The sequence below is a fragment of the Centruroides sculpturatus genome, unplaced genomic scaffold, assembly GCF_000671375.1.
Source record: "Centruroides sculpturatus isolate CEXI.00-Female unplaced genomic scaffold, Cexi_2.0 scaffold292, whole genome shotgun sequence".
Classification (NCBI taxonomy): domain Eukaryota; kingdom Metazoa; phylum Arthropoda; class Arachnida; order Scorpiones; family Buthidae; genus Centruroides; species Centruroides sculpturatus.
The window spans coordinates 547120-573480 of record NW_019384986.1 but is presented as its reverse complement, the minus strand read 5'-3'; the positions used below and the strand labels follow the sequence as shown (position 1 = coordinate 573480).

General features: G+C 28.7%; 1 protein-coding gene across 1 annotated transcript; it reads right to left on the bottom strand.

The window, feature by feature from the left end:
• Nucleotides 1–2899: 2899 nt before the first annotated feature.
• Nucleotides 2900–5230, bottom strand: LOC111632917 (bone morphogenetic protein 7-like). The gene is made up of 2 exons (XM_023377442.1): nucleotides 4688–5230; nucleotides 2900–4032 (listed from the first exon to the last, which is right to left on the bottom strand). Exons 1-2 carry the CDS (start codon nucleotides 4974–4976, stop codon nucleotides 3212–3214), a joined length of 1110 nt encoding a protein of 369 aa, XP_023233210.1. The 5' UTR covers nucleotides 4977–5230; the 3' UTR covers nucleotides 2900–3211.
• Between the last annotated feature and the right edge of the window lie 21131 nt (nucleotides 5231–26361).

Below are 26361 nucleotides of genomic sequence, written 5' to 3'. Positions count from 1 at the left end.
AATAGAGATGAAAGTCTGGCACCTCAAATCTGAGTTCCATTCTTCTTTGAAATGCATAAAAAGTACACGAATAAAACAAAATAAGAACAGAATTTTCACCATTTATCTTATAATAATGGATATGTGCTGTATGTTCTCTTGTTTTGCTTGATTTTTAAATAGCGTAACACTTTATCATATAAGTAATAATGATAAATATATCTTATTATATGTTATAGATTCATGCAAGATTTAAAGCAGAAGCTTGAAAATTGATTATAACTTTAGGAAATTGAAAGTTGCCTGATCGATGGAATAAGACAAAGAATTTACTTTATTATATAATTATATGGCCTTTCTACGAACAAATTTAGAAGCGCGCTGCAAGATTTCCATCCTACTCTAAATTACGACTGTATTGTACATTATTTATTGTGTTTATACAGTCAGAAAATTATTTATTGTTTGCTAATTCACACTTATAAACAATATCACAATTCCTAGGAGCAATGGCAATTCCACAAGCGTGAGCTTACAATTACAATTTAAAACTTACACTCTTTTAACTCGTCTTTTAAATATATCAAGTAATATACATAAAAATACGTCAACTCGTTTAAGTGTTTCCTAATATACGTCTCCATTTCTTTGTCAACAGCTGAAACCAATGATTGTTACTATTATGTAATCCACAATGAGATACGATAATTAGAGAGAGAAGAAAACATGATTGTGTGGCCAAAGAGCGGTGCAGAGGAAAGAACAGATGGAATTCATTGATCTACTGAACGACCCAGGAGATTTCTCGATAGCAATATCGATGATGATGATGAAAACAATAAGAAGCTGAATGACTTTCGTGTTTTGTAAGGAAGCCGAACGATTTCCTTTAAATGTTTTGGAACCGTTTTTTTACGCAAAAAAATTAAATTTTATAAAAATTTTCTTGCATAGTATAAAATTATCATTTAAAATAAATAAATAATATTACACGAATTCATTTAATCAGTCAACAATTTTTAAAATTATCTATTGTCTATTAATCAGGGTCCTTTCTTATGGGAAATATGCCCCTTCCTTTGTTACATCTCACTTTTCAATTTTATTTAAATGTTTATAAAATTTTAAATGCAAAATATGAAAAAAAATTATTTATTTCTCCTTTATGAAGTTTATTTTTAAAGAATTTCACACTTTAATTGTCTTTAAGCTCTTCTAATAAATGTAAATGACTCAAACACTTAAAAATATTTTCTTTTTTTGGGCTAAAAATTGATTTTTCCTTAAATATATTTTCATTTTCGACTCTAAGCCCGGTGGTCATTAAGTGGGTCTTTTTCCTATATTCGTTATGAGTTCTGCAAGGCCACAATGGAGGATTATAAGAGACTGAGCCCTTGAATATATTTAAAAAAATAAACAAAATGTCGTTATTTTATCTTAAATTTTAAAATAATTTTTTAATTCATACGTCATTTTTATACATAAATATTTTATTTTATAATAGATAATTCTTAATATTTTATTTATTTGATTTGATAAGGAAAAACCAGACCAAATATTTACTGATCTTCGGAATCTCTTCGGAAAATGATTAAAATAAATCAAAATAAATATTTAAGTAAATTATAATATAAAAAAATCTAATAATTTTTTAAAATAAAGAAAAATCCTAGAACAAAACTGTATTTTTAATTCGATTAAGCGATGAGGAAAATTAAGTAATTGCTGTACTGTAGGCCTATATTGAATTTTATACATTAGAGCTCGTTTTACGACCGATCCCTTTAAAAACCCCGCTTTACGACTTGTATATAATATTTAAAAACTGGCCAGTAATGATCTATTTCGGCTGCTTCATTGAATAATAAAAAGTCTCTCTCTCTCTATCTATCTATATATATTAGAAAACAGACAGACAGACAGACAGATTATTAAAATAATATTGTAGTGAATTTAGACACAAGTTTAATTAATAATTAATTACACAAAACAAAGCAGGTATTTCCAACAAAGTCGCTAGTGACCTTCAAGAGATCTGGGGGAAATAAATGACAAGGGGATAAATATATCAATTGCTATTATTATTATATATTATTTATCTTAATGTTAGTTAAGTAAAACAATTTTTACTTAATTTTTATATGGAGTTTTAATTATCCTGTAATTTATTCTTATTTTGTATTATTGTAAGGGGTCAGCTGATTAAATATAGTGTTAGAAAGGGGTAGACGAGTAAAAACAGGTGTAAACTCTTGATTAAGCATATAGAAACAATGTAAAAACAGTTCAAAACTCGCATTAATTGAGAAATATATTTAATTCGATATAGAATTTTTCCCAAATTTTAATATATTTTTATAATTTATTATATCTATGTTCATTTTGACTATATAAATCTATAGTGAAAATTTAAAAAGTTTCATTGAAAGCGCTTTAAGAGTTATTTACGAATTTCTACGAATAGACAAACTGACAGTTAAAATTTTGTAAAAATATGTAAATATTATATTTCCACTGGAATTATTATTTTTATTACAGAAATAATTATTAAAGTTAATTATAATTACGGGTAACGAGTTAAGAGTATTGCAGTTGAAACTTAAATGATTTTATTTATTGTGGTTGTACGAATAAATTACGCAAGAGACTAATTAACAAAGGCGGATAATTGATCTTACTGTTTGAAAAGACAAAAGATTCGCCCTCCATTAGTTAGGTGAAGGATCTTTCGATGTAGATTTGTAATTAATTTCCTCTTGTTTACTTTTCACGTCATACTTGATTGTTAAATTTAATTATAAATTAATACTCTAATTTTAAAGATATCGCCATTTTTCATTTTCTTTCTACAGATTAGTGGATCATTTATGATTTCTCTACAATGTTACAGAATTAATTAAAGTCTTTATATCCATAAATAGCTTTATTTTAAACATTGGATTACATTATAGCGATTCTTAAATGCAATTTAAATTCAGTTCTATGTGGTAAAAAAAGTATCGCTATGAGTTCCAAGCCATATATAAGACGAACACTTACACATATTTAACTTATAAAAGTATATAAAAATATATATATATGTGTATATATATCTATACATATGTATCTTTAAGCACACAATCCTTCACATACGAGATTGCATTGCGATTTTTAGTCTGCTCACTTCGTAAACATGATTTTTCACACGTTCTGTTCATTATATCACAGCTTTCAATGGTTTCTTGAATATTTACGAGCATGCACATTCTTGTACGATCATACCCATTTGCTTGGTGATGATGAGTTCTGGTGGATCTTTATCGTTGAAGTGGAGCAGGTTTAACGGTTTCAAACGTTTGGGCACACAACACGGAGCCGGTATATCTTGACTTCGATGATAATTAAATATGCTCTGAATTAACGCGTGTGTACTCGCGTAATTATTATAATCGTGTGGGCATCTTCCTTTGCAGTAGAAGGCTTCGAATCCTGCAGGTTTCATGATCCATTCCCAGCCGATTTCAGCAAAAGAAACCCACATGGAATGCTTACAACATAAATCAGTCTTGTGTCCTTCGGTGCAATCTAGAACGGATGATTGGAATTTATTTTCTAGAGCTTTAGAACGTTTGGATCTTGATGGCGATTCCGTGATCCACATATCCAAATAGGAACGTTTGTCGGTGTCTTCTTTTGTTACGGTGTCAGCCATGATTAATATCTTATTGCGATCTTGACAATCTTCGCATTCCACTTCCAGACCGAAATTTCTCGAAGGCTTCTCTAACCAAGTGGAAACACTTTCTGAAATATCGAATACTTCCCATCCATCCACATCAAACACTACATTCCGGATTTCAAGTAAGATCGTCTCTGCAGAGTATTTATTATATGGCTTCATAACTTGATACAATTTAACTGTGGCTGTAGTCGATAACTGATACCAAGGTACTTTATGTTTGTAAATATATAACTTAGCCGAATGCAATGAAGCACCTTTAATGGCACTTTGCCCTCTGAAGTTCATAGGGAAAAAGAGATGATACTTGTTGGTGAAATTGATCTTTGAAGCTGAATTTAAAAAAGAAAAAGGAAATTAGAAAATATTTTATTGACATATTTATTGATAATTTATAAATTTTGATTTCTTATTCCAATTTCCCTTTTATCTGGGTCTACAAACAAAGATTATTTTTCTTTTTTTCTGGGGTCATTGGCTGTTTTCAATAGGATTATACTTTAAACTTTACTCGATAGCATCGTTACATCTAATTTTTTATAGATGACCCGCTTTAATATTATAAGAAATGATAACTGTTGCTATTAATTTTGAAAATTTTCATAGCATATTCTTCAAAACTCAAGAATCAATGTAAAAAATGATATGGATAACGGAAACTTCGCTGAATTGGTTTGATTTTTATTATAACGTAAAAAGTATAAATTTTATATTAAAATAATTTTAAAAAAAGCTTTCTTGTTCAAGGATAGTTATTAAAATTATCTCGTCCTTGTAGTTTAAAGGTCTTCCTTTAAAAATAATATCGTCCTTCGAATAACCTCTGACGTAACTCTATCAGATTCCAAAGTATAAATCAATGATTATAAAAATTACGAAAGCAATTTTTCTTACTTCTATTTCGGTAACTTATTGTTTATATTCCTATGTTTACTTTAAATATTCTCTTCCGCTTTGATTTACATTACATCATGGATTAAAACTTACCGTTATCTTTGAAGCTATAGAAATGCTGCTGAGGATCCTCAACTTTCCGAATTCGTTCCTCCTGTTCGCTCTCCTTCACACTTCTCTCGTATGCCAATTTCATTTTCTCAATCTGCTCCTTAGTAATGTTGACTTTATTCATATCTGGTAATCGACTAAGTCCTAAATCCGTAAGGATCTTTTCTTTCAGGATATTTAATTCTCTTTCGCGATCCATATCGAATGATGGAAATGCCCGAATGACCATGGCTCTCCAGAGCAGAATCAACGCTAAAGTTAGATGGATCATCTCGGTCTGATAGTAAAATTGACTGTGATGGGGGTTTGTTAGCCTCGCCGGTATTTATTAAGCATCTGATTCCGGTTTCTTTGAAGGGGAATTTGTCCTTTTCTGATAAAGAACGAGATATGGAGGTCAAATGACATCATTGACGTAGACAGGCTGCCATCATCGTTTCTATGTCACGTGTATTGCACAGAATAGTTGTTACCTGACAACTTTTCGGCATGACGTCGAAGTTAATATGTTGTTCATGCACGCATTCTGTGATTATCTAGAACATTGAACTTTCAATTTAATCCTTGCAAAATCTATTATAGTTCCTACAATACTTAAAAAGTTTCGATTATTCAAAATTGTATCCATTTTTGAATTTTATGTCTCATCTTTCTACGCGTTGAATATTTTTTATTCTATACTTTAAATTGAAAATATAATTCAACATATGCATATGCAAATAGTTGAAGAAAATTCAATATATGTAAATTTCTTACAAACTATAAGTGCTGTTATTCACGCAATATTATTCTACTCTTCACCAAGCAATAAAATATGCATTTTTTTAAAGGAAGATTAATTAGAAAGGTTATTTTCCTAAATTTAGATCCATCCGGATTCAATTCCTAGTACAGTTGATACATTATTCTTCTTCCTAACCCGTACTAGTCGACTTACAAAGTGCTAGGCTAGAAGGAGTTAGGAATAGGAAAGGATGAATCTGTTCATTCATAATTTGTGTAATTGAAGGTTCATTCATTGTAAATGAACTTTGCTACTTGCTGTATTAGGAACAGTCTTACAACTTGCTACAACAACATGCGGCATTATGAGATCCTTCTGAAAATATGGCAATCCCATTACAAAGGATTCTCTATTACTAGTCTAAGTAGTTAGAGTAATATAAAATGAACATTTAGAAAATACATTTTAAAATATCAGATTCTAAATTCGGAGATTTAATCCATCATTCTAATGCCTAATTTCAGTAATGCTGATTTTATGTGAATTTCTGAAATATTATTTTTTATGAAGTATGAATAGGTACAAACAGAGAGGACCTTCGTGGTTATTTCATCAGGGCTACAGACACATAGAGGCTTCAAAATTTAACCTGATACGTAAAAAACAATACGTAAATGTTATAAATTAAGGGTGAAGAATCTGTTTTGGTTTGATTGGTTTTAATCGTATATTTTTATGGCTTACTAGCTAGATACGAGAGATAACCATAAAGGTGGTTCTATCTCATTTTTCTCAGTCTGTTTATGTGTTAATATGTTTAAACAATAATAAAAACACACTTTATTGAAAGCGTGATTTTATTATTGCTCACTTTATTCTGATACTAATAATCTAACTTTACATATTTTACAAAAAATTCTAATTTCAAATTAACAAAATTCAGGATTTAATTTAAATATACTGTACTGAGAATTCTAAGCCAAGAAGATTTCTTCATAATTTATTATCGACCACTTAGTAAAGTTTTAACGTGAGGCCTCTTAGTCGTGGATCTAATTTACCATTTAACATATATTGTTTAATAAGAAAAGTGTTTTAAAAATTTAATTTAATTCAAAAAAGTAAGAATCCTTTGAAGACAATTCAATATTTTCCTCTTTTTTCAATATCAGATTCGACTTTAGAATTGATTCACCTTTCAAAAATTTGATTAAAATTGCTTAATACAAAAGGTATTTTGTTATTAACTATGATTAGAAAGTGATAAGAGGCAGCCAATGAAGGATTTACAACATCTCTTTCCTTGATTACTAAATTAATTAAATCAATAACTCATTAAGTTTCTTGAATGGCATTTTAATTTATTAAATAATTACTAATTTAAGCATATAATAATTTTATAAATTCATTATTTTTCTAGTACTATTTAAAGAATAAATCCAAGCTCATAAGGATAATTTTGAATTACAGTTAATTCTAATTAGCCAACAGGATGAAAATTGTTTATTAACCCATAAAATCTAATTATATTAAACGAGGTGTTATACGATAATAAGTTTTCCCGAAGTTCTTATTTAAGCGAGATTATAAAGCATTTACTCTTTTAATAGAGGCCCCATTTATTCTTTTCCAAATTTATTAACATTATAATTCAATTGAAAGGTAAATTATATAAGTAAATAACAGACTGCACTCCAAGCCATTCTGTTAAAAATCCTTAACACCTCGGTTAACAAATTTTTGAGCCAACCTTTATAATAACCTTAAAAAATAAACAATATGGTGGTTTCTGTGAACATAGATTGCCCCCTTACGTATTTAATATCGAATCAGGAGACATAATAGACTCTCGATTATCCGGAATCACGTTAATGGGAAAGCGGATTAACAGGGATGGTAAAAATGCCTATCTACGAATCATCAAGTCATCTCAATTTATCCGCTCTGCGGGTTATTGGCCAAAAGGGGGAAGGAAATGACACAGTTTGCTGAAGTGTCCAGTTTATTACGTCATTTATTGAAAGTTTACTTGTTCCGTTTATTTGATAATAAATTTAAACGATCCGATTAACCGAGATTTTTATTTAGATGACATTTCCCCATTCATCCTGGATGATCGACAGTTTAATGTATTGTAGAAATGGATATCATAACTGTGATTTGTTAAAGACATCTCTAAACCAATTACCGTTAATTAATGTATTATTGTTTCAAACTTTATATCACAAATGTATGGCTGAGAACGTTATATATTGCTGAAGATGTGTCGTATATTTACAGAAAAGTTTTCTTATTGTATAATTTTCACACATATTATATGCTATTTATTGTAATATTGATAGATTACTTTATCATATACCGGTATTATCGAAACTTATGAATGCATTATAAAAATTTGTTTATGTATGACGTTACGCAAACAGCAGAAAAATTATCAACAAGTTTATTAAGTCATTGCTTCATGCGTCTTATTTGTAAGCATTCTAACATTATTTTAATATAAGTAAAGTTTCCTGTAATGAAAAATAAATTAAAATAAAAATTATCATAAAGGCAAGAATTAGAAGAAAGCATGCGACTATGAGGTAAGGATTAGAAGAGAGCATGCGACTATGAGGTAAGGATTAGAAGAGAGCATGCGACTATGAGGTAAGGATTAGAAGAGAGCATGCGACTATGAAGTAAGGATTAGAAGAGAGCATGCGACTATGAGGTAAGGATTAGAAGAGAGCATGCGACTATGAGGTAAGGATTAGAAGAGAGCATACGACTATGGGGTAAGAATTAGAAGAGAGCATGCGACTATGAGCAAGAATTAGAAGCGTGCATGCAACTATGAGAAAAGAATTACAGTAGTAGGATGCATGCTTATATGTAAGCATGTAGATTCTTATTCTTAGCGTACTTATATGTAAATTTTCTTTACCATCTGCACAATTATTAATTTGTGAGAAAAATCTTAATTAATTTAAAAAATAATAATTTAATCAAAATCTGAATAAATTAAAGAAACTATATTTTTATATAAGATATAGATTGTTTAGACTAACCTATAGGACAAAGATCATTATATTTAGATAATTATCTGGAAATGAGTCCACATAAGACGTGTAGATTTATATGCAACTTAGATGTTTATTTAATTCATTTTAAAACATGATTAATTGTGATGTCAAATTTAATACAGAATGTTCAAAATATATCGGTAATTGTAATGAAAGAGGAAATAATTGTTTCATGGAAGTATTTGGCTGCTTATCTTTGCGATTATATACTCATTGACAAAAAAGTTATGCATCCAGATAGAATTATCCGATCACTGCTAGACTCTGTATACATGTGTCTCAGACAGGTATGTTAATGATTACAGTCGCGATCTGATTCCATACCAAGTAATGTCACAAGACGGTCTTGAAATCGCTATCCCATTATGAAGAGACTCTCAGATACTCACTGTATTTAGAATTATAAGTGTATTACAGTACTTGTTGGAGGTCTTTGATTGCATTGTAGAGACATGCGTAAACAATACAATCAAAGACCACTAACGAAGGGTACAGTACACTATGGATTCTATATACAATGAGTCTCTGCAAGCCTCTTTATTTTGGAGTAGCGATTTTAAGGCCAGCTGACGGAGTTCGAGAAAAGCCGCATGATCGAGGTGACGGATGCAGAATGTCTGTTTCGCCAAATTGTCTGCCATTCTGGTTTTTCTGACTGTGAGGACAACTTTATCTGTCTGTCTGTATCTATCCTGTCTGTGAATATGTGAAGGCACACATATGGCGTATAGGCTACAGGCTTTCCAAACAGATTACCAGGAGCTCGTCTGATCGCAAAAGCCAAGCACGAACAGCTGCAATGGCGTCTTTATCTACCACCCAGAAACAGATGAAAGTCTCACCATAGAACTTTCTCTTCCTGTACTATTTGACATGTGACTAACAGAAAGTAAATTTGCATGCATTCTGACTACTATTCATTATCCCATCAGCACATCAAAATCAAATCGTCGGATTTGTTTCCAGTCATGATAGAGATGAACTGCTATGGACTGGCAGTATACTATCTTAAAACAATATTCCATTTATATAACACTATCCGGTCCATATTCCCGATGGTACTTGAGAATGAACAACCACCATGTTACAGTGTGAAGGACCACTGATGAATGCTGTAACCCCGTCTTAACTGTAGAGCAACATGGTAGTCTCAGGAACCATCTTGTATAACAGTTAAAGAGCTAGAGTAAAGAAAAATCTTTAGATCTTTTAGCTCTATGAACAATAATATAGTATTTTACAGATCTAACATGGGTTTGGCCATGCCCACAACAGTGTGGCTAAGTGAAGGACACGGCTGACATATCTGGACAAACTATTCCCCGAAAAATTCCCGGATGTCCCGGAACCTAGTAGTGATACAAAAGACATTAACAACACTGCGATACGCTTAGTAAATCCTTCACTCTTATGTTTTACCTTTTGTGACAGGATGCAAACAGATTTTTCCAGACCTGTCTCAGGATAGAGTACGATGCCTGTATGCTTCCATGTCCGACTGTATTGTCGCACGTATAGAAGCAAAAAGATTCGTACAAGGTACTAAACGTTGCTTTAAACCTTTAAACCTTTGTTCCTCAGAATATTGTCCCTTTGCTATGATATTGTAATCACTTATTACCAACGTCATTACGTTCAATTCCAATTCTTTCTTAGAACGTAACGTTTTTGTCAATAAAAGCAATTGCTTGAGAGTAACTTTTTGTAACAATGTATTTCGTATTATTAAAATTAATTTTGATAAAATATTGAAAATTAGATTATACGAGGAATGAATTAGCTTAGAATATACTATAGTAAAAGAGTACAAGAATAAGTAAAGAAATAAGACCCTATAAGTAGAAAAAACTAAGGGAAAAATGGTAATGTAATAAATCTTAAACATGCACGTTTTCAATTTATTTTTATTAATTAATACCATTAAAAAAATTAGAAATATTCTATTTAGAATAAACGTTTTTATTTCTTTATTAAATTTGCTCATTTTTACAAAGAATCTGTTAGAATTTAGTAAATATGAGAAGATGTTAGCTGTGCATTTCCTTACTTAACGTTGAGAATATTTAATTAAATTTTTGATTTTTTTTGGTCTTTAAATCAATTTATATTCTCTACAGATTTATAATTTACATTTATATCTATTTATACACACACTACTCATATTTTCGAGTTAAATTCTGCACACGTTGCCTTTCGTGCGTTTATTTATCGTCATCAACCAACGACAAAATGATTAGCCATATCATTCTCTCTCCCTATAAAATTTATGCATCAGTTGAAAACTAATTACGAAACATTTTGTATATTCTCTAATTCATATTCACAAATTGTATGTCTGGTTGTTTATCCTTATTAACTATTTAAAATGTATTTTCTTCCTGTGGAATTTGATGGTCAATCTTTACTGACGTTATTCAAATTACAGTAATTATATTCATGAAATGAATAATTTATAAATATTTAAATATTTTTAAAATTTTCAAAATTGTCTCGTTGTTTATATGTAAATTACTTTTTTAATTGTTCAAATGATTGATTTTTAATTGAAAATTTGTATACGACTAATCATTTTAAATGGAGTCTCATTGTAATTTTTAAGTTTATTTTATTCTTAAATTTAAAAATTTAACTATTTCGACGTTTTGTTATTATTATTATAAAATAATTTNTATTAAAATAATATTGTAGTGAATTTAGACACAAGTTTAATTAATAATTAATTACACAAAACAAAGCAGGTATTTCCAACAAAGTCGCTAGTGACCTTCAAGAGATCTGGGGGAAATAAATGACAAGGGGATAAATATATCAATTGCTATTATTATTATAAAATAATTTATCGCTAAAACGTTAGTTTTTATAGAATTTTTCAATAGTTTTTACCATCAGAACTGTAAGTTAAGTTAAGGTGTAGTATAGTGCAGGGTTAAGTTAACTGGAGTTAGTGCACTATGCCTTGCACTACTCAGTGCACCATGCGCCTTTGCCACTCATCAAAATAATGTTCCCGGATATGGCCCAAATTTAAATTCCCATTTTCTTACTACTAATGAGTTTTAAAAGATTGTTTTGGGCCCCCTACTGGTGGGTCTTCCAGGCAAATGCCCCGCTTGTCCATAGGATAACGTTCCATTTAATACTCACTTTATCTGATACCCACCAGTGGCCGAGCGAAAAGAACCACTGAACAATGTTGATCGCGAGTTCGTTCCTCATCAACGAGCTGGCCATTGGAGTTTCCCGGGCCTTTTTTCACGAATTCCATACCTAAACAAGAACCAGTTTTTCAGAAGATCCTCCTTGGCACATCGCACAGGTGTCGCAATGCCTTCTTCCATTGATCCAATACAATCCAATCCTTCTTTATTTGTTTGGTTTGTTGATGAAATGAAGCAACGCAACACGTAAGCGATCTGCCAAGGAGCAATTGCTCTCGGGAGGAATTTTATAAAAAAAACTCTCCCCTGTTTACGTACTAGAAAGTAAAACACATGAAGAAAACCCGGAAAACTCCAAGTAGCCAGCCCTCTCCTGTATATTGCAATCATGCTATAGATTGATGGTTATCGAGCTTTTTGAGCTAGTGGCACACACAACTTTATTTTTACAATTTTACAATTTTTTTATATAAAAAATATATAAATAGTATTTAAAAATATAGGATACAATAAATTAGTATTTTCAAATGATTTTTGAAATTTCATGGCACCCCTTTGAGAAGTTTAAGGAGCATCAACTGAAAGTTATTACTATAATATAGTGATTAAAAAATATATATATTAATTTCTTCAAATTAGCCTAAAATATTGCAGTGAAGCATGGTTTAAACATAATTAAAAAATATATAATTTCACCTCGAAACGATTGAAAATTATTTTGTAGATTAATTATTAAATATTATAAAGATTTTTTAATGATAAATAACGTTCATCATCAACTCAATTTTGTTAAGTTTACGTTTAAGAAGTCCAAAATTTCGTAATGTTTATATAATTTAATTAATTTTCGATTTCTATAATGTCACCTTATAAGATATTTAAGGAAAAGAAATATATAATAAGTTTTGTATATAAAATTCAATCTTTCATCCCCTATCTACAATTGATGACATTATCGCGATAATTATTCTGTTTATGGAACATTATCGACAGTCAAAAGTTGAAATTAATTCTAAATTAAAATTATTTTATTAATAAAACATCTTTTAACAAGCATTTTTGATCTTCTTATCACGATTCCTCATCTTCTATCTCATCTGTCAGATTCAAATGGGAATTTCTTACAAATTTTTATAACTTTACGGACTTTTCCTTGATTAAATCATTCTTAATTAGTTTATAAATGTTTTAATTCAGTCATTCTTACAAGAAATTAAGGCGTAGTGATATGAATCAATGTTCAAAGTTCGTTATCCACGTGGAATTTTTCATTGCCAATGTCATAGATAAAGAAAGGGCATCAAAATCACTAAATTTATGAAAAATAATTGATTAAAGCTCTTACCTTTAGCTTATTATCTTTGTTAAAGAACTTTGATACCTTCGAGACTTTAATTGTTTATTCTCTATTTAATTGGACTTAGTGAACAGACGGTCATAGATTATCTTATGAAAAATATTATCATCCTTTCTATATATATACATTATCTTAATTGTTTTTTGACTCATTAGAGAAAATTTCTTTCTTATCAATATGTAAAAATATATCAAAAGAAAATTAAATTCCCCCCACTTCTTTAATCTATCTTCTAAGAAATCTAAGTTCAACAATAAAAATTTAAAGGAATTTAAATGGCATTTTGTAGACTAATTAAATGATTCATCTGTAAGCTAAGTTTAAATTATATAAAGGGTAAACGAAAAGACAGTTAACCGCTGTTTAGTTTAGGAATGCATTTCGTTTAACTGACTTTTGAACCATCCTGTTTAAAATTAATTCAAAATAACGACGTTTCTATCAATTAAATGATGTTAATTTGATATAAAATTACTTAAAATTTATTAATTTTTGGTACATTTAACAAAAGTGCGTAATTAAATTAATGTTTCCCACTTGTGGTTCAGTGGATGAAACCACTGAACACTGGAGATCGCGGGTTCGTGCCTCACCAAGGAATTCATTGGTGAGGCCATGTGTCCATCAATGCCACGTGGAATTTTCCGGACTATCTCCACGTGTTTAACACCTAAAAGGGAGCCAGTTTCTCATTGAATTCCTATTGGCAGATGGCCCAAGTGTTATGTTGACTTATTCCATTAAACCAATCTTAAATTAATGCTATATCATTTTGATGATGTCACACCTGTATTTCTATTGATAAATATAAACATATATATTAATTGAAGTGATGATAATGTTGTCCTTCGATCTTAGATAAAAAGTTGGAGGCGTAGATATCAATTAAATATTTTTAAATCACATTCGCCGTTAACTGAAAACATAACATTAAGAAATTGTTCCTAAAATAATTTATTATATAAATATACTATTGCATCACCCACTATTCATTATTATTAAATATTATTGTTATTTTTAGTAACTTTTATATTTTTTATATGCAATAAATTATTTTAAATACATAATTGTGCACTCGTGTTAAAGAGATTTTGAGGGATGGGATTAGATCTTGGATTGCTCAGAAAATTGTCAACTTTAATCGAATTTACACTTGTTTCGGTTTTAAACAGTAACATATAAGAGGCCCTTCATCCTCTACCAATTAGTAATAAGTTTAAAACCTGAGAAACCCTAAATTGTTGCCTCTTAATGTGAGACACTAAGATATACTGTGTATCATTAAGAGTAAAATCCTAAACTGTATCCTTGTAACCTCAGGCCCTAGACTGCAGTTTGAGCTGTAAAGTGGGTGCAGTTTGAGCTGTAAAGTGGGTGCAGTTTGAGCTGTAAAGTAGAGAGTATAGTATCATAAAATGAGGCCTTCGACAGTAGTTTCGTATTTTTACATTTACTAGTGTACCTGGAACACTCAAAATAAAACACAGTTAACTAACTTTTGGACCACGTATCATTTCACTCACTTAACATGATGATTATATATATTAATCATCATCTTAAGTAGTTAAGATGACTAATTTGTAAGTTTGTATATCTCTCTTGCTATCAGTTTATTCCACGATATAATAATGAATTTATGATGAAAAGTACAGCTTGCATAATTAAAATTCGGCAATATATCCTGAAATTCCATCCTAACAGCTAGCATAGTTATAAATTAAAATCCGATTCAAATATTTTACACAAATTATTTATTTAAGAATATTTAAAAAATAATATAATAAAATATTTATTTCCGTATTCTATTCCGTATTATATTCCTCTATTCACGTATTAAGCACGTGAAGAAACCCGGTAAACTTCACACAACTGCCTTGGTGAGGTGCACAAAGTATATTATGATGGCTTTTATAATTAGTATTTAAGCATACTTGTACAAGACTATAGAAGGGGGATCAATGATAGAAACACTTCCAACTAAAAGATCCATTGGTTATCATTTAAGAAAACTTGCTTCCAGGTGACATGATCTAACATTAAACGTAATTATTTTCCTCTGAGTGCTCACAGGGTGGAGAGAATTGAAAAAGAATTGGCACTGTGACTTTCTGATCATCTTGTATTAACGCTTTTCACCAAATTATCGAATTGTTGCGATTTAATTTACTATTAATCGATCAGTAACACTTATTTTATCAAAATTATAAATATTTATTTAAGTATAGAATTTAAAATTTTCAATTAAATTGTTAAACGTTGAATGCAATTTCAATTGATTGTTATAATGTTCTTTTATTATTTAACAAATGAATTTTATTATTTAAATGTGATAAAGTTACAGAAGATAGAAAAGTTTTCAATCATTTAATTTCTTTAATTAATGCATAAATATTCATAAATTATTATTATGATGATGTAGAGCCTGCTTGAGGATTTAGGCTGAAGAAAAAGGTGAAAGGAGTGAAGAGGATGAGGATAGTGAAGGGATGAGAGAGAGGATTAAAAGCCCAGTAGAGTACAGAGAAGAGACAGATGTAACCTATATTAAAATTAATAAAATTTCGTTAACAAAATAGCTTACATTTATAAATTACAAAGGAATTTTCTTAATGATATTGTCTCGAATCATCATCATCATCACTCCTTGTTCCAGCATTTCGTATTGTCAGGAATATGAGCAAAAATTAATCAATTATTTTTGTGTAAATTTTAAATATATTTAAAGTTTTAATATATAGCATCTAATTAATATTCTGTAAACATGTAGGTTTACTGTACAGTAGGAAGGAAGTATCTTTCTCATTACAACCCCCAACGACTGTTTATGATTACACGAAATACTATATCTAAGTAACATACTTTCTTATTGGTCATACCATGTAATATTATATAATCCGAAGATTGTTTCTAGGATTCATCATACTGAACTTATGGGAGATTAGAATTCAATTTATGACGTCTCGCTTAACGACGTCGTAAAAGTGGGGTCTACTAAACGTAATAAACTCGATAAAAAATGCTTTAGATACTAAGTTTCTAAAAAAAAAATAGAATTTATTGCTACATTTCTCTTTCGATTTTCCAGTCATTTGATACAATCTTCGTTGATCCACGTTAGATTTAATCGGATTTTCTTAATTATCTCGATCGATATTGATCTAACTGATACTGAAACTAATGATAATGCACTATAAATATTAATATAATTAAATATATTTTAATTATATTATAAACAGTATAATAATGTTTAACTATTGCAAAAAAATATTTCAAGATGATCAGAAGAGAATATCGAATTTTCGTTTTATTTGCGTGCATTTTAGATGAAATATTCCTCAATTTAAATCTTTAAATTTTTCTATTCGATCCTTAACAACAAAAATTAAATAGCATCAATCTCCCTATTATACAAACCTCCCTGCAAAATTTCGGATATTTTCGACAAAAGGCACAGAAGTTATTAAGCTTCAAAATGGGCCACACACACACACACACATAAACATCCATACATACAGAAAATAACGCAAACCCCACCTTTTTTGCATTTCTGGACGTTTCAATGTCCCTGAGTCTAAAAATGTAAAATCTTAGGGATGATTTTTTTGACCGCTAGCCATACGTTTCTTCTGTTATATAAATTCTTTCATTTCTTTTGGTATGTTAGTATATCACGATGTGTTGGAACATTTCAAGTGAAGACTGCATAGATCTATACTATAGAATGAGGAAAGGAAGTTAGGTTATGAAGAAGGATCTGTAAATAAGAATAGCTTTGAATGTAGTTAGATAAGCAGAGATGTGGGATAAAGAAAGGAGAGAGAGATCTCACGAGATGTGGTCTACTCTGTACCGTTTATAGATAATCACAATCATACAACCTCTAACAACATAGAAGCTATTGAAAATAGTATTGACACATTGAACCTGGCATTAAGACATTTAATTTACAATTATCTATACGAGGTAATCAATAAATTACTGTGCACTTAGATTACAAATGATACAATGTAGGTAACTTATTGCTCACACCCTATATTGCTTAATTCTTGTATTACTAAATTTTGATCTCTATTTAAGCTCAAATCGATGTGTTTTTCTTTAATTTTACAATGTTTTATCATTCCACATAAAAGTATAATAATAAATATTTCATTACATTGTATAGTCAGAAAAATGTATAATGTAGACAACGCCTGAGGTTTAATTCATAATATGCATTATTAACTGAGTAAAATCAATAATTCATATGTGAAGTGAACTTCTCTGCATTTCCTCGACTAAAATTGCTCCACGCGAATTGAATTTTATGTTTTTTGCTCTCTAAACTCTTCGTTTTTTTTAAAAAAAAATACATTTCAAGCATTTATGCCAAAGGCAAAAGTAGGATAAATAAAATTTATTACTATTAGTTTCTGTCTGATTTATTTTTAAGCAATTTCTGAAAGAATAAATTGTATATTTGCATTAGAAAATACCCGAAGGATACGAAAATAAGCAGATTTTTCAATTAAATCAATCGAAAAATTATCGCTTATTTTGAAAAAATCTGCAGAGTTAACTTTTCCATATTTATTGTTTACAACGTGAATAATTTTTATCTGATAAAAATATTATCAATTTAGGATAAATTCGAGTTAAGTTAATCACATTTATCACTAAGGAATTCAACATTTTTGGGTCGCTAAGAGCGGTTTTAATTTATAGATTCTACTTAATCACTGATCTAAAGTCCTATTGAAGGGTATCTATCTACATAATATATATCTATATAACTATATTAATAAATGATAGAAGGCAAAATTTAACGAAATAAAATATATTTTAATAATTTTTTAAAATAAATTAAAAGGGGAAAAAAAACAAAGAAATTCGATTTTCGAGTCGTTTTTCCTAAGTATAATGTTGTAAATTAATTGCATTTTTATTAATTTAAACGTATAACGGAGTTTTTTAAAAATATTTTTGTTCTTAATTAATTAAAAATGTTTCTCCTAGAATATCTGTACTAAGCTTTCAATTTTAAAGTTAAAACTTAATAATATTCCCATCTGAATAGACTTTACTTCATTTGAAAAACTATTTTATTTTCTCTGAAAGTAAATCTTGAGTTGATTTATTTGGTTGTTCTTTTAATAAATAGTGAATTTTTAATTTTANAAATCTTTTTCGTGTAAATTATGTAAAAATTTGACAGATTTTTCGAGTTATAAATCTCTGTTCTGTACATTTTCGTCCAGAAATGGGGAATTATTATAGAAAAATATGATAATAACCTTCAAGAAAAATGTTTGAAAAGTATTTTATAGAATAATTTATTCAAAATAAAAAATTTTTTTGAAAATAAAATTTCATAAACAACATATGACAAGCGAATAGAAAAGTGATATTAGTGAGAAAATAAACAGATGCTGTGTAAGATGTAGAGTATATTAGGATTGAATATACAGTTTTTATTTTAGAATTATTAGAGATGTTAGGATGTCTTGTATATAGAAAATTAGATTTTAAATCTGTTATAAAATATATAGATTTTTCTAAAATTATCTTTCAAATAGAGATGCTTTAGTCGAAATCAATAACTCATGTTTAGGCTGTGTACTCGCTTGATTTCTGCTCTCTCCGCATCCTGGATAAAGTAAAAATTATGCAAACTTTTATAGAAATCGTCATTTTTTTCTAGAACCTTCTAGAAATTCTAATTTTTTTTTCAGATTTTCGTCTCTCTTGACTTCCAGATCTCGTCTTGGATGCTTCCTTCCATGAGATCAACATCTTATCGAAGCATCCAAGTTATGTAATATTCTAAATATTATAGCATCCTGGCTTGATCCTACTATAAAATTACATAATAGTTTTTAGAATATAGTTCCAAACTCATATTTTTTAATGGCTTCTACGTATTTTATTCGAATTATTATGTGCTAGAAATAAAGTTTTGTATTCTATTCATAAAATAAAAGAATAGCTAAATTTATGTAAATTTTAATGAACAGATGGGAAATTTAATATATAATCCATTAAAAAAAATGATTAATTTAACGATTTTTAGAAGCAGAATTCATATTTAGACTAGAGAAAGTGACAGTGTCAATCAACAAAATTTTCATCCACGAAGACCTTGAGATGATGTGGAAAATTTTCTTTATCTATTTTCGAAACGATTAAAGGTTACACAAATTTATATATTTTGTTTAAAATATAAATATTATTTTGCTAAAATAATTTTTCTCGACATGTTTATCTTTGATGTTAAAGTCGATTATAAAAGTTTCTTTAAAGAAATCTTCAATTTTTATTGTTAGAAGCGCATCTTTTTCAAGTACTCTTACAAAAAAAAAGTATTATTTAAAGCTAAAATTTTCTTTAAAAAAACGATACTTGTTAACCTTTAAAAGTATGAAGAAAGAAAAAGTTATCAATAGATTTCAATGGCCACTCCGAACATCGATTTCAAATTGTAAAGCGGATTTTTTTTTTTTTGAAATATTCTAAAAGAAATAATTCTCCTTTAAATACAATAAATGTAAAAAGTATTGTATTTATAAGTAGATTTATAATATATTTCTGAAAAATATTCAAAGAAAGTATTGAATTCTTAAATTTGAGCTCCATTGAACATGATTAAACATAGGTTTTATGTGTTGTATGCCGTAGAGAGGAGACCATTCAGTCATTTAATTTAGTCCCAATTGGGTATACAGGGCTCCAAAACTTTTTCTTCTATCAAAAAATGTATATTATTAAAGTTTATTTTGGTAATTGGTGAAAAAATAAACTTTTTATATTGGTTTTATCGATTGCATTCTTATATTTTTATGGCTTTAGAAGTGAGTGAAGCCTCGTATTTATGACTAGTAGGGCCTCACCGTAACTAGAAGAGGGTGCAATAAGCACGTCAAAAAATTTGTAAAAATCTGAATTAAAAATATCAAACATTTTAATTATCTTTTCTGTATTTTTTTAAATAAATTTTTACTATGTTTTTTTTTATTTTTTAATATTATCTTCGATTGTCAGTTTGTCTATCCGTTTTCAGGAATTAAAATGTATTTAAAGAATTAAAATTTCCTGTTCGTCAGTTTTTCTATTCGCAAAATTCATTAGAAACTGTAAAATATTAATTATATAATCAAAAATTTCATTTACTTAGATTTAAAAATTATTTATTTATTTATTTATTTTTAATTGGAATTTAAAAATAAATAAATAACTTATTAGATACAGAACGTCGACTGCTATCTATAAAATGGAAAAATATATAAACAAATATGTAAAATACAAACAACTTCGATATCTAATTAATGTCTAAAATTTAATCATTTATCATTTTTGATTTAAACATTATTTATTTTAGTAATATTTAAATGAATAATTATATTTATTAATATAATTATATGTTTTTTGTCTATAAACTAAATGTAAATTTATATATACAGTAAAACCTCTTTTACGGGACACCTCTATAAAACGGACACTCCTCTATAACGGACAATTTTCAGTATAAAAAGTACGTAGCCATTACAATTGACCTCTGTTAAGCGAACACTTTTCATTACGGACACGGACACTTCTCTAAATTCAGTTTTTTTTTTCTGTCCGTGTGGTTCGTTATAGAAGTTTTACTGTATATTTCAAAGACTTGGCTTATATAGTGCATAACAAAACATATATTAACTTATATATATATATATATATGGCAAGTTATAATCAGAGCCGTATTAATGTATGGGCATACCCAACCGTAACCGAGGGCCTCGTTTTCTTAGGGTCTTCATTTCAAAACTCATTATTAATGTTATTTTTCTGTATCTGTATGACTGTAAAATTGAGTCAAGGACCTCAAAAGTGCTTAAAAAGACCTCTATATCTATAACACTATATAGTTATTGCTAAGTTTATAGTTGTAATGTTGTATAGTTGTAGTTGTATAGTTGTTAATTTATAACTTTATATATATATACAGTATTTGCTTATAATTATAACTAGGTCTAAATAGCGGGGGATTAGCAGGCAATTTTTTATAAAACTCAATAAGGAAGAAGCTCTAAAAAGTGATATAAGTATTTTCATTTGTTTCTTTTTTAATTTTATTCATATATTTTTGTGTTTAAGAGAGAGTGAAGCCCACATTTATTCTCTTTTCAAGCCTTATTTCACCTCTCACAGCCCTTAACTATAATTAATAATGTAATTATATTTTTAATATAATATAAAACCATAAATTTATATAATTTTTTAATTATTTTATATCAATATTTTCTTTATTTACTTACATATTTTTTTTCTAAAATAATAGTTTTTCTTACTAAATTAAATAATATGTAATATAAAAAGTAAGAATAAATTTATCAAATACAATTAAATTAACTGTAAAAATTTAAATATTTTAAACTATTCTTTAGACACTAATTATAAATTATTTCAGGTTAGAAAATAAATCTTTCCACACACAAAAAATGTGTAAATTAAATATTTTATATTTAAAAATATTAAATTAAAACTGAAAAATAATTCAAAACGTACTTTTTTTTAACTTTATACAACTCATTAATCAATTTATATACGTAATTTTTTTTAAAGTAACATTAAAAAATAACAATTTACTCGAATTTTTCGAAATAAAAATATTTGAAAAAGCAATGTGATGCCAACTTCAAAATCAATCTATTCAATTGTTCTCTATTCAGTAATATAGCATTGTCTGCTGTTTTTTTGATCTGGTATTTTTTTTCTTTGGCTCAATTAATCTTCAGCCTTTCACAACAACTTTTTACATCGATACCAGAGACTCTGCCGATGTTACAAAAGTAGATTGAATCTTCTTCTTCTATTGGACTACGAGAAAGGTNTGCATTTTTTTAAAATTATTCATAAGAACTGCAATAGGAAGCTTCATTTAAAGTATTGAAAAAGCAATTCTTTGAACGAAAAAATCACAATACACATCTATGTAATACCGAAACACTAAGGTAGGTGTTGACCTATCTTCTGAGGCATCTTAGCTACTGTTAAGCTACGTACAAATTGTTTAAAGTGCTTTTAAGAGATTCTTCGTACCATTTACATATTGCGATTGAAAAGACTATAAAGTGCTCATCAATGATGTACTTAATGCTTCTTGAGATGTTGAGAGTGTAAACTGGACGTTTGACGTCTCTCTAGCGAGAAGTTCATCCCAGCAAAGGTTCATTTTACTATAATATATTTAAACATTTTACAGCTCAAGATTGGTGAAGACCATTTGAATGTTTTTAGTGTATTTTTATTATTGCTTTAGATAATTATAGGAATAAAACGCGCTTTCTTTACTTTTAAATGACTGTCTTTATTTAATTTTTTTAAAATTAAATTATTCAGTGAAGAAATTGCTTCATAAAAACTGCGCTAAAAAATTGTTCCACTTCATTAAATCTGAATCCTCTGCAATGGATGATCGGATTATATCACATTCCGTGTGCTGTAATATATTCCAAGTTTATTAATTTAAACGCATAACGGAGTTTTTTTAAAATATTTTTGTTCTTAATTAATTAAAAATGTTTCTCTTAGAATATCTTTACTAAGCTTTCAATTTTAAAGTTAAAACTTAATAATATTCCCATCTGAATAGACTTTACTTCATTTGAAAAACTATTTTATTTTCTCTGAAAGTAAATCTTGAGTTGATTTATTTGGTTGTTCTTTTAATAAATAGTGAATTTTTAATTTTACTGATCTTTTCTTTGTTATCTCTATTAAAATAATTGTAAAATTAGAATAAAGCAGGGATGAGCAACGCTTGGCAAGCGTGCCAAACATGGAACTCCAACGCTTTTATCTGGCACGCTATCCAGAATTCACCTTAAGAACAAGTATTCAACATCTTTTTATATATTTTTTCGTGTTTCGTATAGAATTTATCGGGTTTCTAAATCGTGTATACATGTGGATTTTTGATTATTTGAAAACATTCTCTCAATACTTAAATCGCACCAAATAATATGCTCGAAAACAGGAGCTGCGTCTCAGTGCCCTTTTCCTAATTATCAAGAGGATCCCAAACAACAGCAAATTCGTGACTTCTAGCGTATTCTGTAAATATAAAAGAAACTAATGAACGATTTGTTCACTGACCATTCCTTGTTTTCAAGGCCAAGTTAGCTCCGAGTGCAACCAGCACCACTTTGTGGGATCACTGATCCGACGTTAAATCATAGAGTTTGAAGCTCCACGCGTAATGTACGATGCCCCTTTTTATAGCTTGTGCCCATTTTCATAGCCTGCGGGTGCCGCTGATCCAAAATTTTGATTGGTGTGTAAAAAAATGTTGCATCATAGATTGGGCGATTTTGGCACGCAGACTTAAAAAGGTTGCCCACTTCTGGAATAAAGTAAGAACGAGTTGCAATTTGTTTTTCAATTAAACATATAAGACGGACTCTTTCTTCCTGACTAAACAGCAACGAAAATGAAGAAAATTTTTCTATTCTAGTGTTTAAAGAAAGAAAATTGTTCATACTTTACAGATTTAGAAACTATGAAAAAGTTTACGTTGTCAATATCCTTCAATGAAATGCAAAAATATTCGGTGGTTTTTTCTGTATATTGTGGAGGGCACGATTTTTTGTTCACCGTCTTTGAAGCTTAATAACTCTCGTGCTTTTTGTCGAAAATTTCTGAAAATTTGGTGGTTAAAGGTCGAAGGGGTGGGGTGATAAAGAGGGTCGTGTGTCATATCTCGAGTAGGGACGGACTTAATGACGATTTTACTCGTTATTAGCATTTACAATTTTTTTTATAAAACCCATCCCTGTCTTCAAAATTAAGGTTTTTGTTAATTTACAATAATTAATAATATAAAAGGTTTTTTAAATAAAATATCATAACAGATGGAGCCACACGTAGTTTTAAATGTTGCGGAAAAGTTAAGCAACTCGTTGCTGGATTTTTATATTATTGAATCTTAATTAGGAGGTCTCTCTAATCTATAATATAATTTTTATAGTATAGGAGGTCGTTTATCTTTTATGATAATTGTCAATCTACATGATACTATGTGACAATATTTACACTGTATTATATAATAAAAAATCTATGTTTAAGATGATGATGTCTATTGCATAAACATACATTTAAGTGCTCATTGAAATGCTATGTTCATATCCTAAAATATAACATTTATATTATGTAACTTTAACTCTTTCGGCCTTATGCCACACTAAGGCCTTTTAATCACATCTATCATGCATTCGGCCAGGCCCTCATGGGGTGTCTGGCCGAATGCATGGGCGGTGAGAGATAAGACTTACTGCCCATAAAGATATTCCTGGTGTTATTTGTTCAGATACAATCCAGGATACTCCAGAGCGGCCAGATTGATGCCTAATTTTCTCGGCCATCCAGCCGTGTAACAATATTAAAACAAAGACTTCAGCATAAAACTATGTTACTATGTGATATACGCGAAACAAATTACTTAATTTTTATAATTTTCAATAACAGGATTTGCTCCGAAGATGTATATTTTTGTACTTAAGTGCTATACAATGTTTCTATAGGATAGTAGTGATGTACTATAAATACAGTAGCAACAACGTGATATAGATGTTATCCAAGTTGCATCATTATGCCATCTGTCGATAGAAAGAATCACTAATTTATTATGACTGTCGATATTTCACACTTACATTTCTATTTATGTTTAGTCTATTTCTTCCTATGATTAATATTAAAAAATAATAAAGTTAATAAGCTACATTAGTCGTGCATTTACTTATTAAGTTATTGGATTTCCTATTGTTGTTCTTGAAACAAAGTACAGTATTTAGTTTTCTATAAAGAATTTTTCTAATTTAAAACTAGATATTACTTTTTGGAATGTAATTTTTCTTTTTTTTTTCCTTTTTACTGAAATTCGTTTTCCGTTAATGAACTGACTATCCATTGAGAATCACTGATCCGGATTAATGGACAGAATACTATAAAGTGTTCGGCTTTTCTGTATGAGTACAATAACCGCTACCTTCAGAATTCAGAGATTTTTTCAGCATTCTTCTTGAATAATGCCATCCATCTCTTAATACCATTTATTATCTAAAATATTAAGATTAAAAGAATGCAAAACGTTCTACAATGTGAGAAACACTAGTTTTAAAAGTGATTAAGTATTTTAAAAATACAGGATAGCCTAAATATTAGTTAATTCTAGTTTTCACGAATCTCAGGCCTAATGATGGAGGAAATCCAAGATATATCCTGAAGGCCTCGGTAGGAATCTGTATTTTTAAGTCTAAAAATTCGTTTAATGTAATTCAAGTGAAAAAAAATGAGAAAAAAATCAATATAATAAGCCGAGAGCATCACTTCTTAAAAAGAAGAATAGAGGGACCCTGAGGCCCTAGCTTCAGGGTACGTGATTGCTCTTGTCATAACTTAATACGATGAAAGTTGTGTATTGAATAAGTATTTCGTTTCAAACTGCTCTTGAAAAGTTTGTACGAAATAAAGTATTTGAATAAGACAGCAATTTAGTCTATTCAGTGGTTATTTGACTTTTGAACCACCCTATATCTTGAATTAAAAAGAAAATCCTGGTTGAAATATATATAACTTATGAAATTTTAATATTAAGGTAACACATCGATTTTTAGCTTATTTAAAAAACTAATATTAAAGAAAATTTTTTACCGTTTTTAAAATCAAAATGTTTTAAAGAAATATCAATAGTTATTTGACATTTAAAAAAGAAAGAATTTTCTGACAATAAACGTTAACTTCAACAATATTTGACGTTGGATAAAGAAAATCAATCTTCAGCTTTAACATTATGAGGATTTTCTAGGAAGAGAATAAAATGAGTTTCGATTAATTTTTGATAAAATTTAGTGATATTTGTCGCTATATTAAGAATATTTTAATAGGAATTCTTATCTTTTTTCACGTATTTTGATAGAACATATTTAAGGATTTAAATCTGTAATTATTCATATTTATTTTTCAACAATTATTTACAAAATTATTCTTCAAACTATTCGAAAATAATTAAATAAATTGGCGACAATTAGGCAATAAAACGTTCTAGATACTCCACACGCTAATTGGTTTATTTGAATACAAATTAACCAATCAGTTTCTCACTTTTCTAGAGTCGTCTCTATAATCCGTAAATCCGTTATAAAATCAATAACGGTTCGAAGATTAATTTATATTTTAATCTAAAGAAATGGTATTAAAGGTAATTTGATTTAAAATTCTTGTGTTAAATAATATTTTAGGCTAAATTTTTAATAAAAATTTAGAAAATTTAGCAAAAAAATATCTAAATATAAAGCCTTTATTTATCGAAATAAGTAGGAAAATTTTAAAATACTATT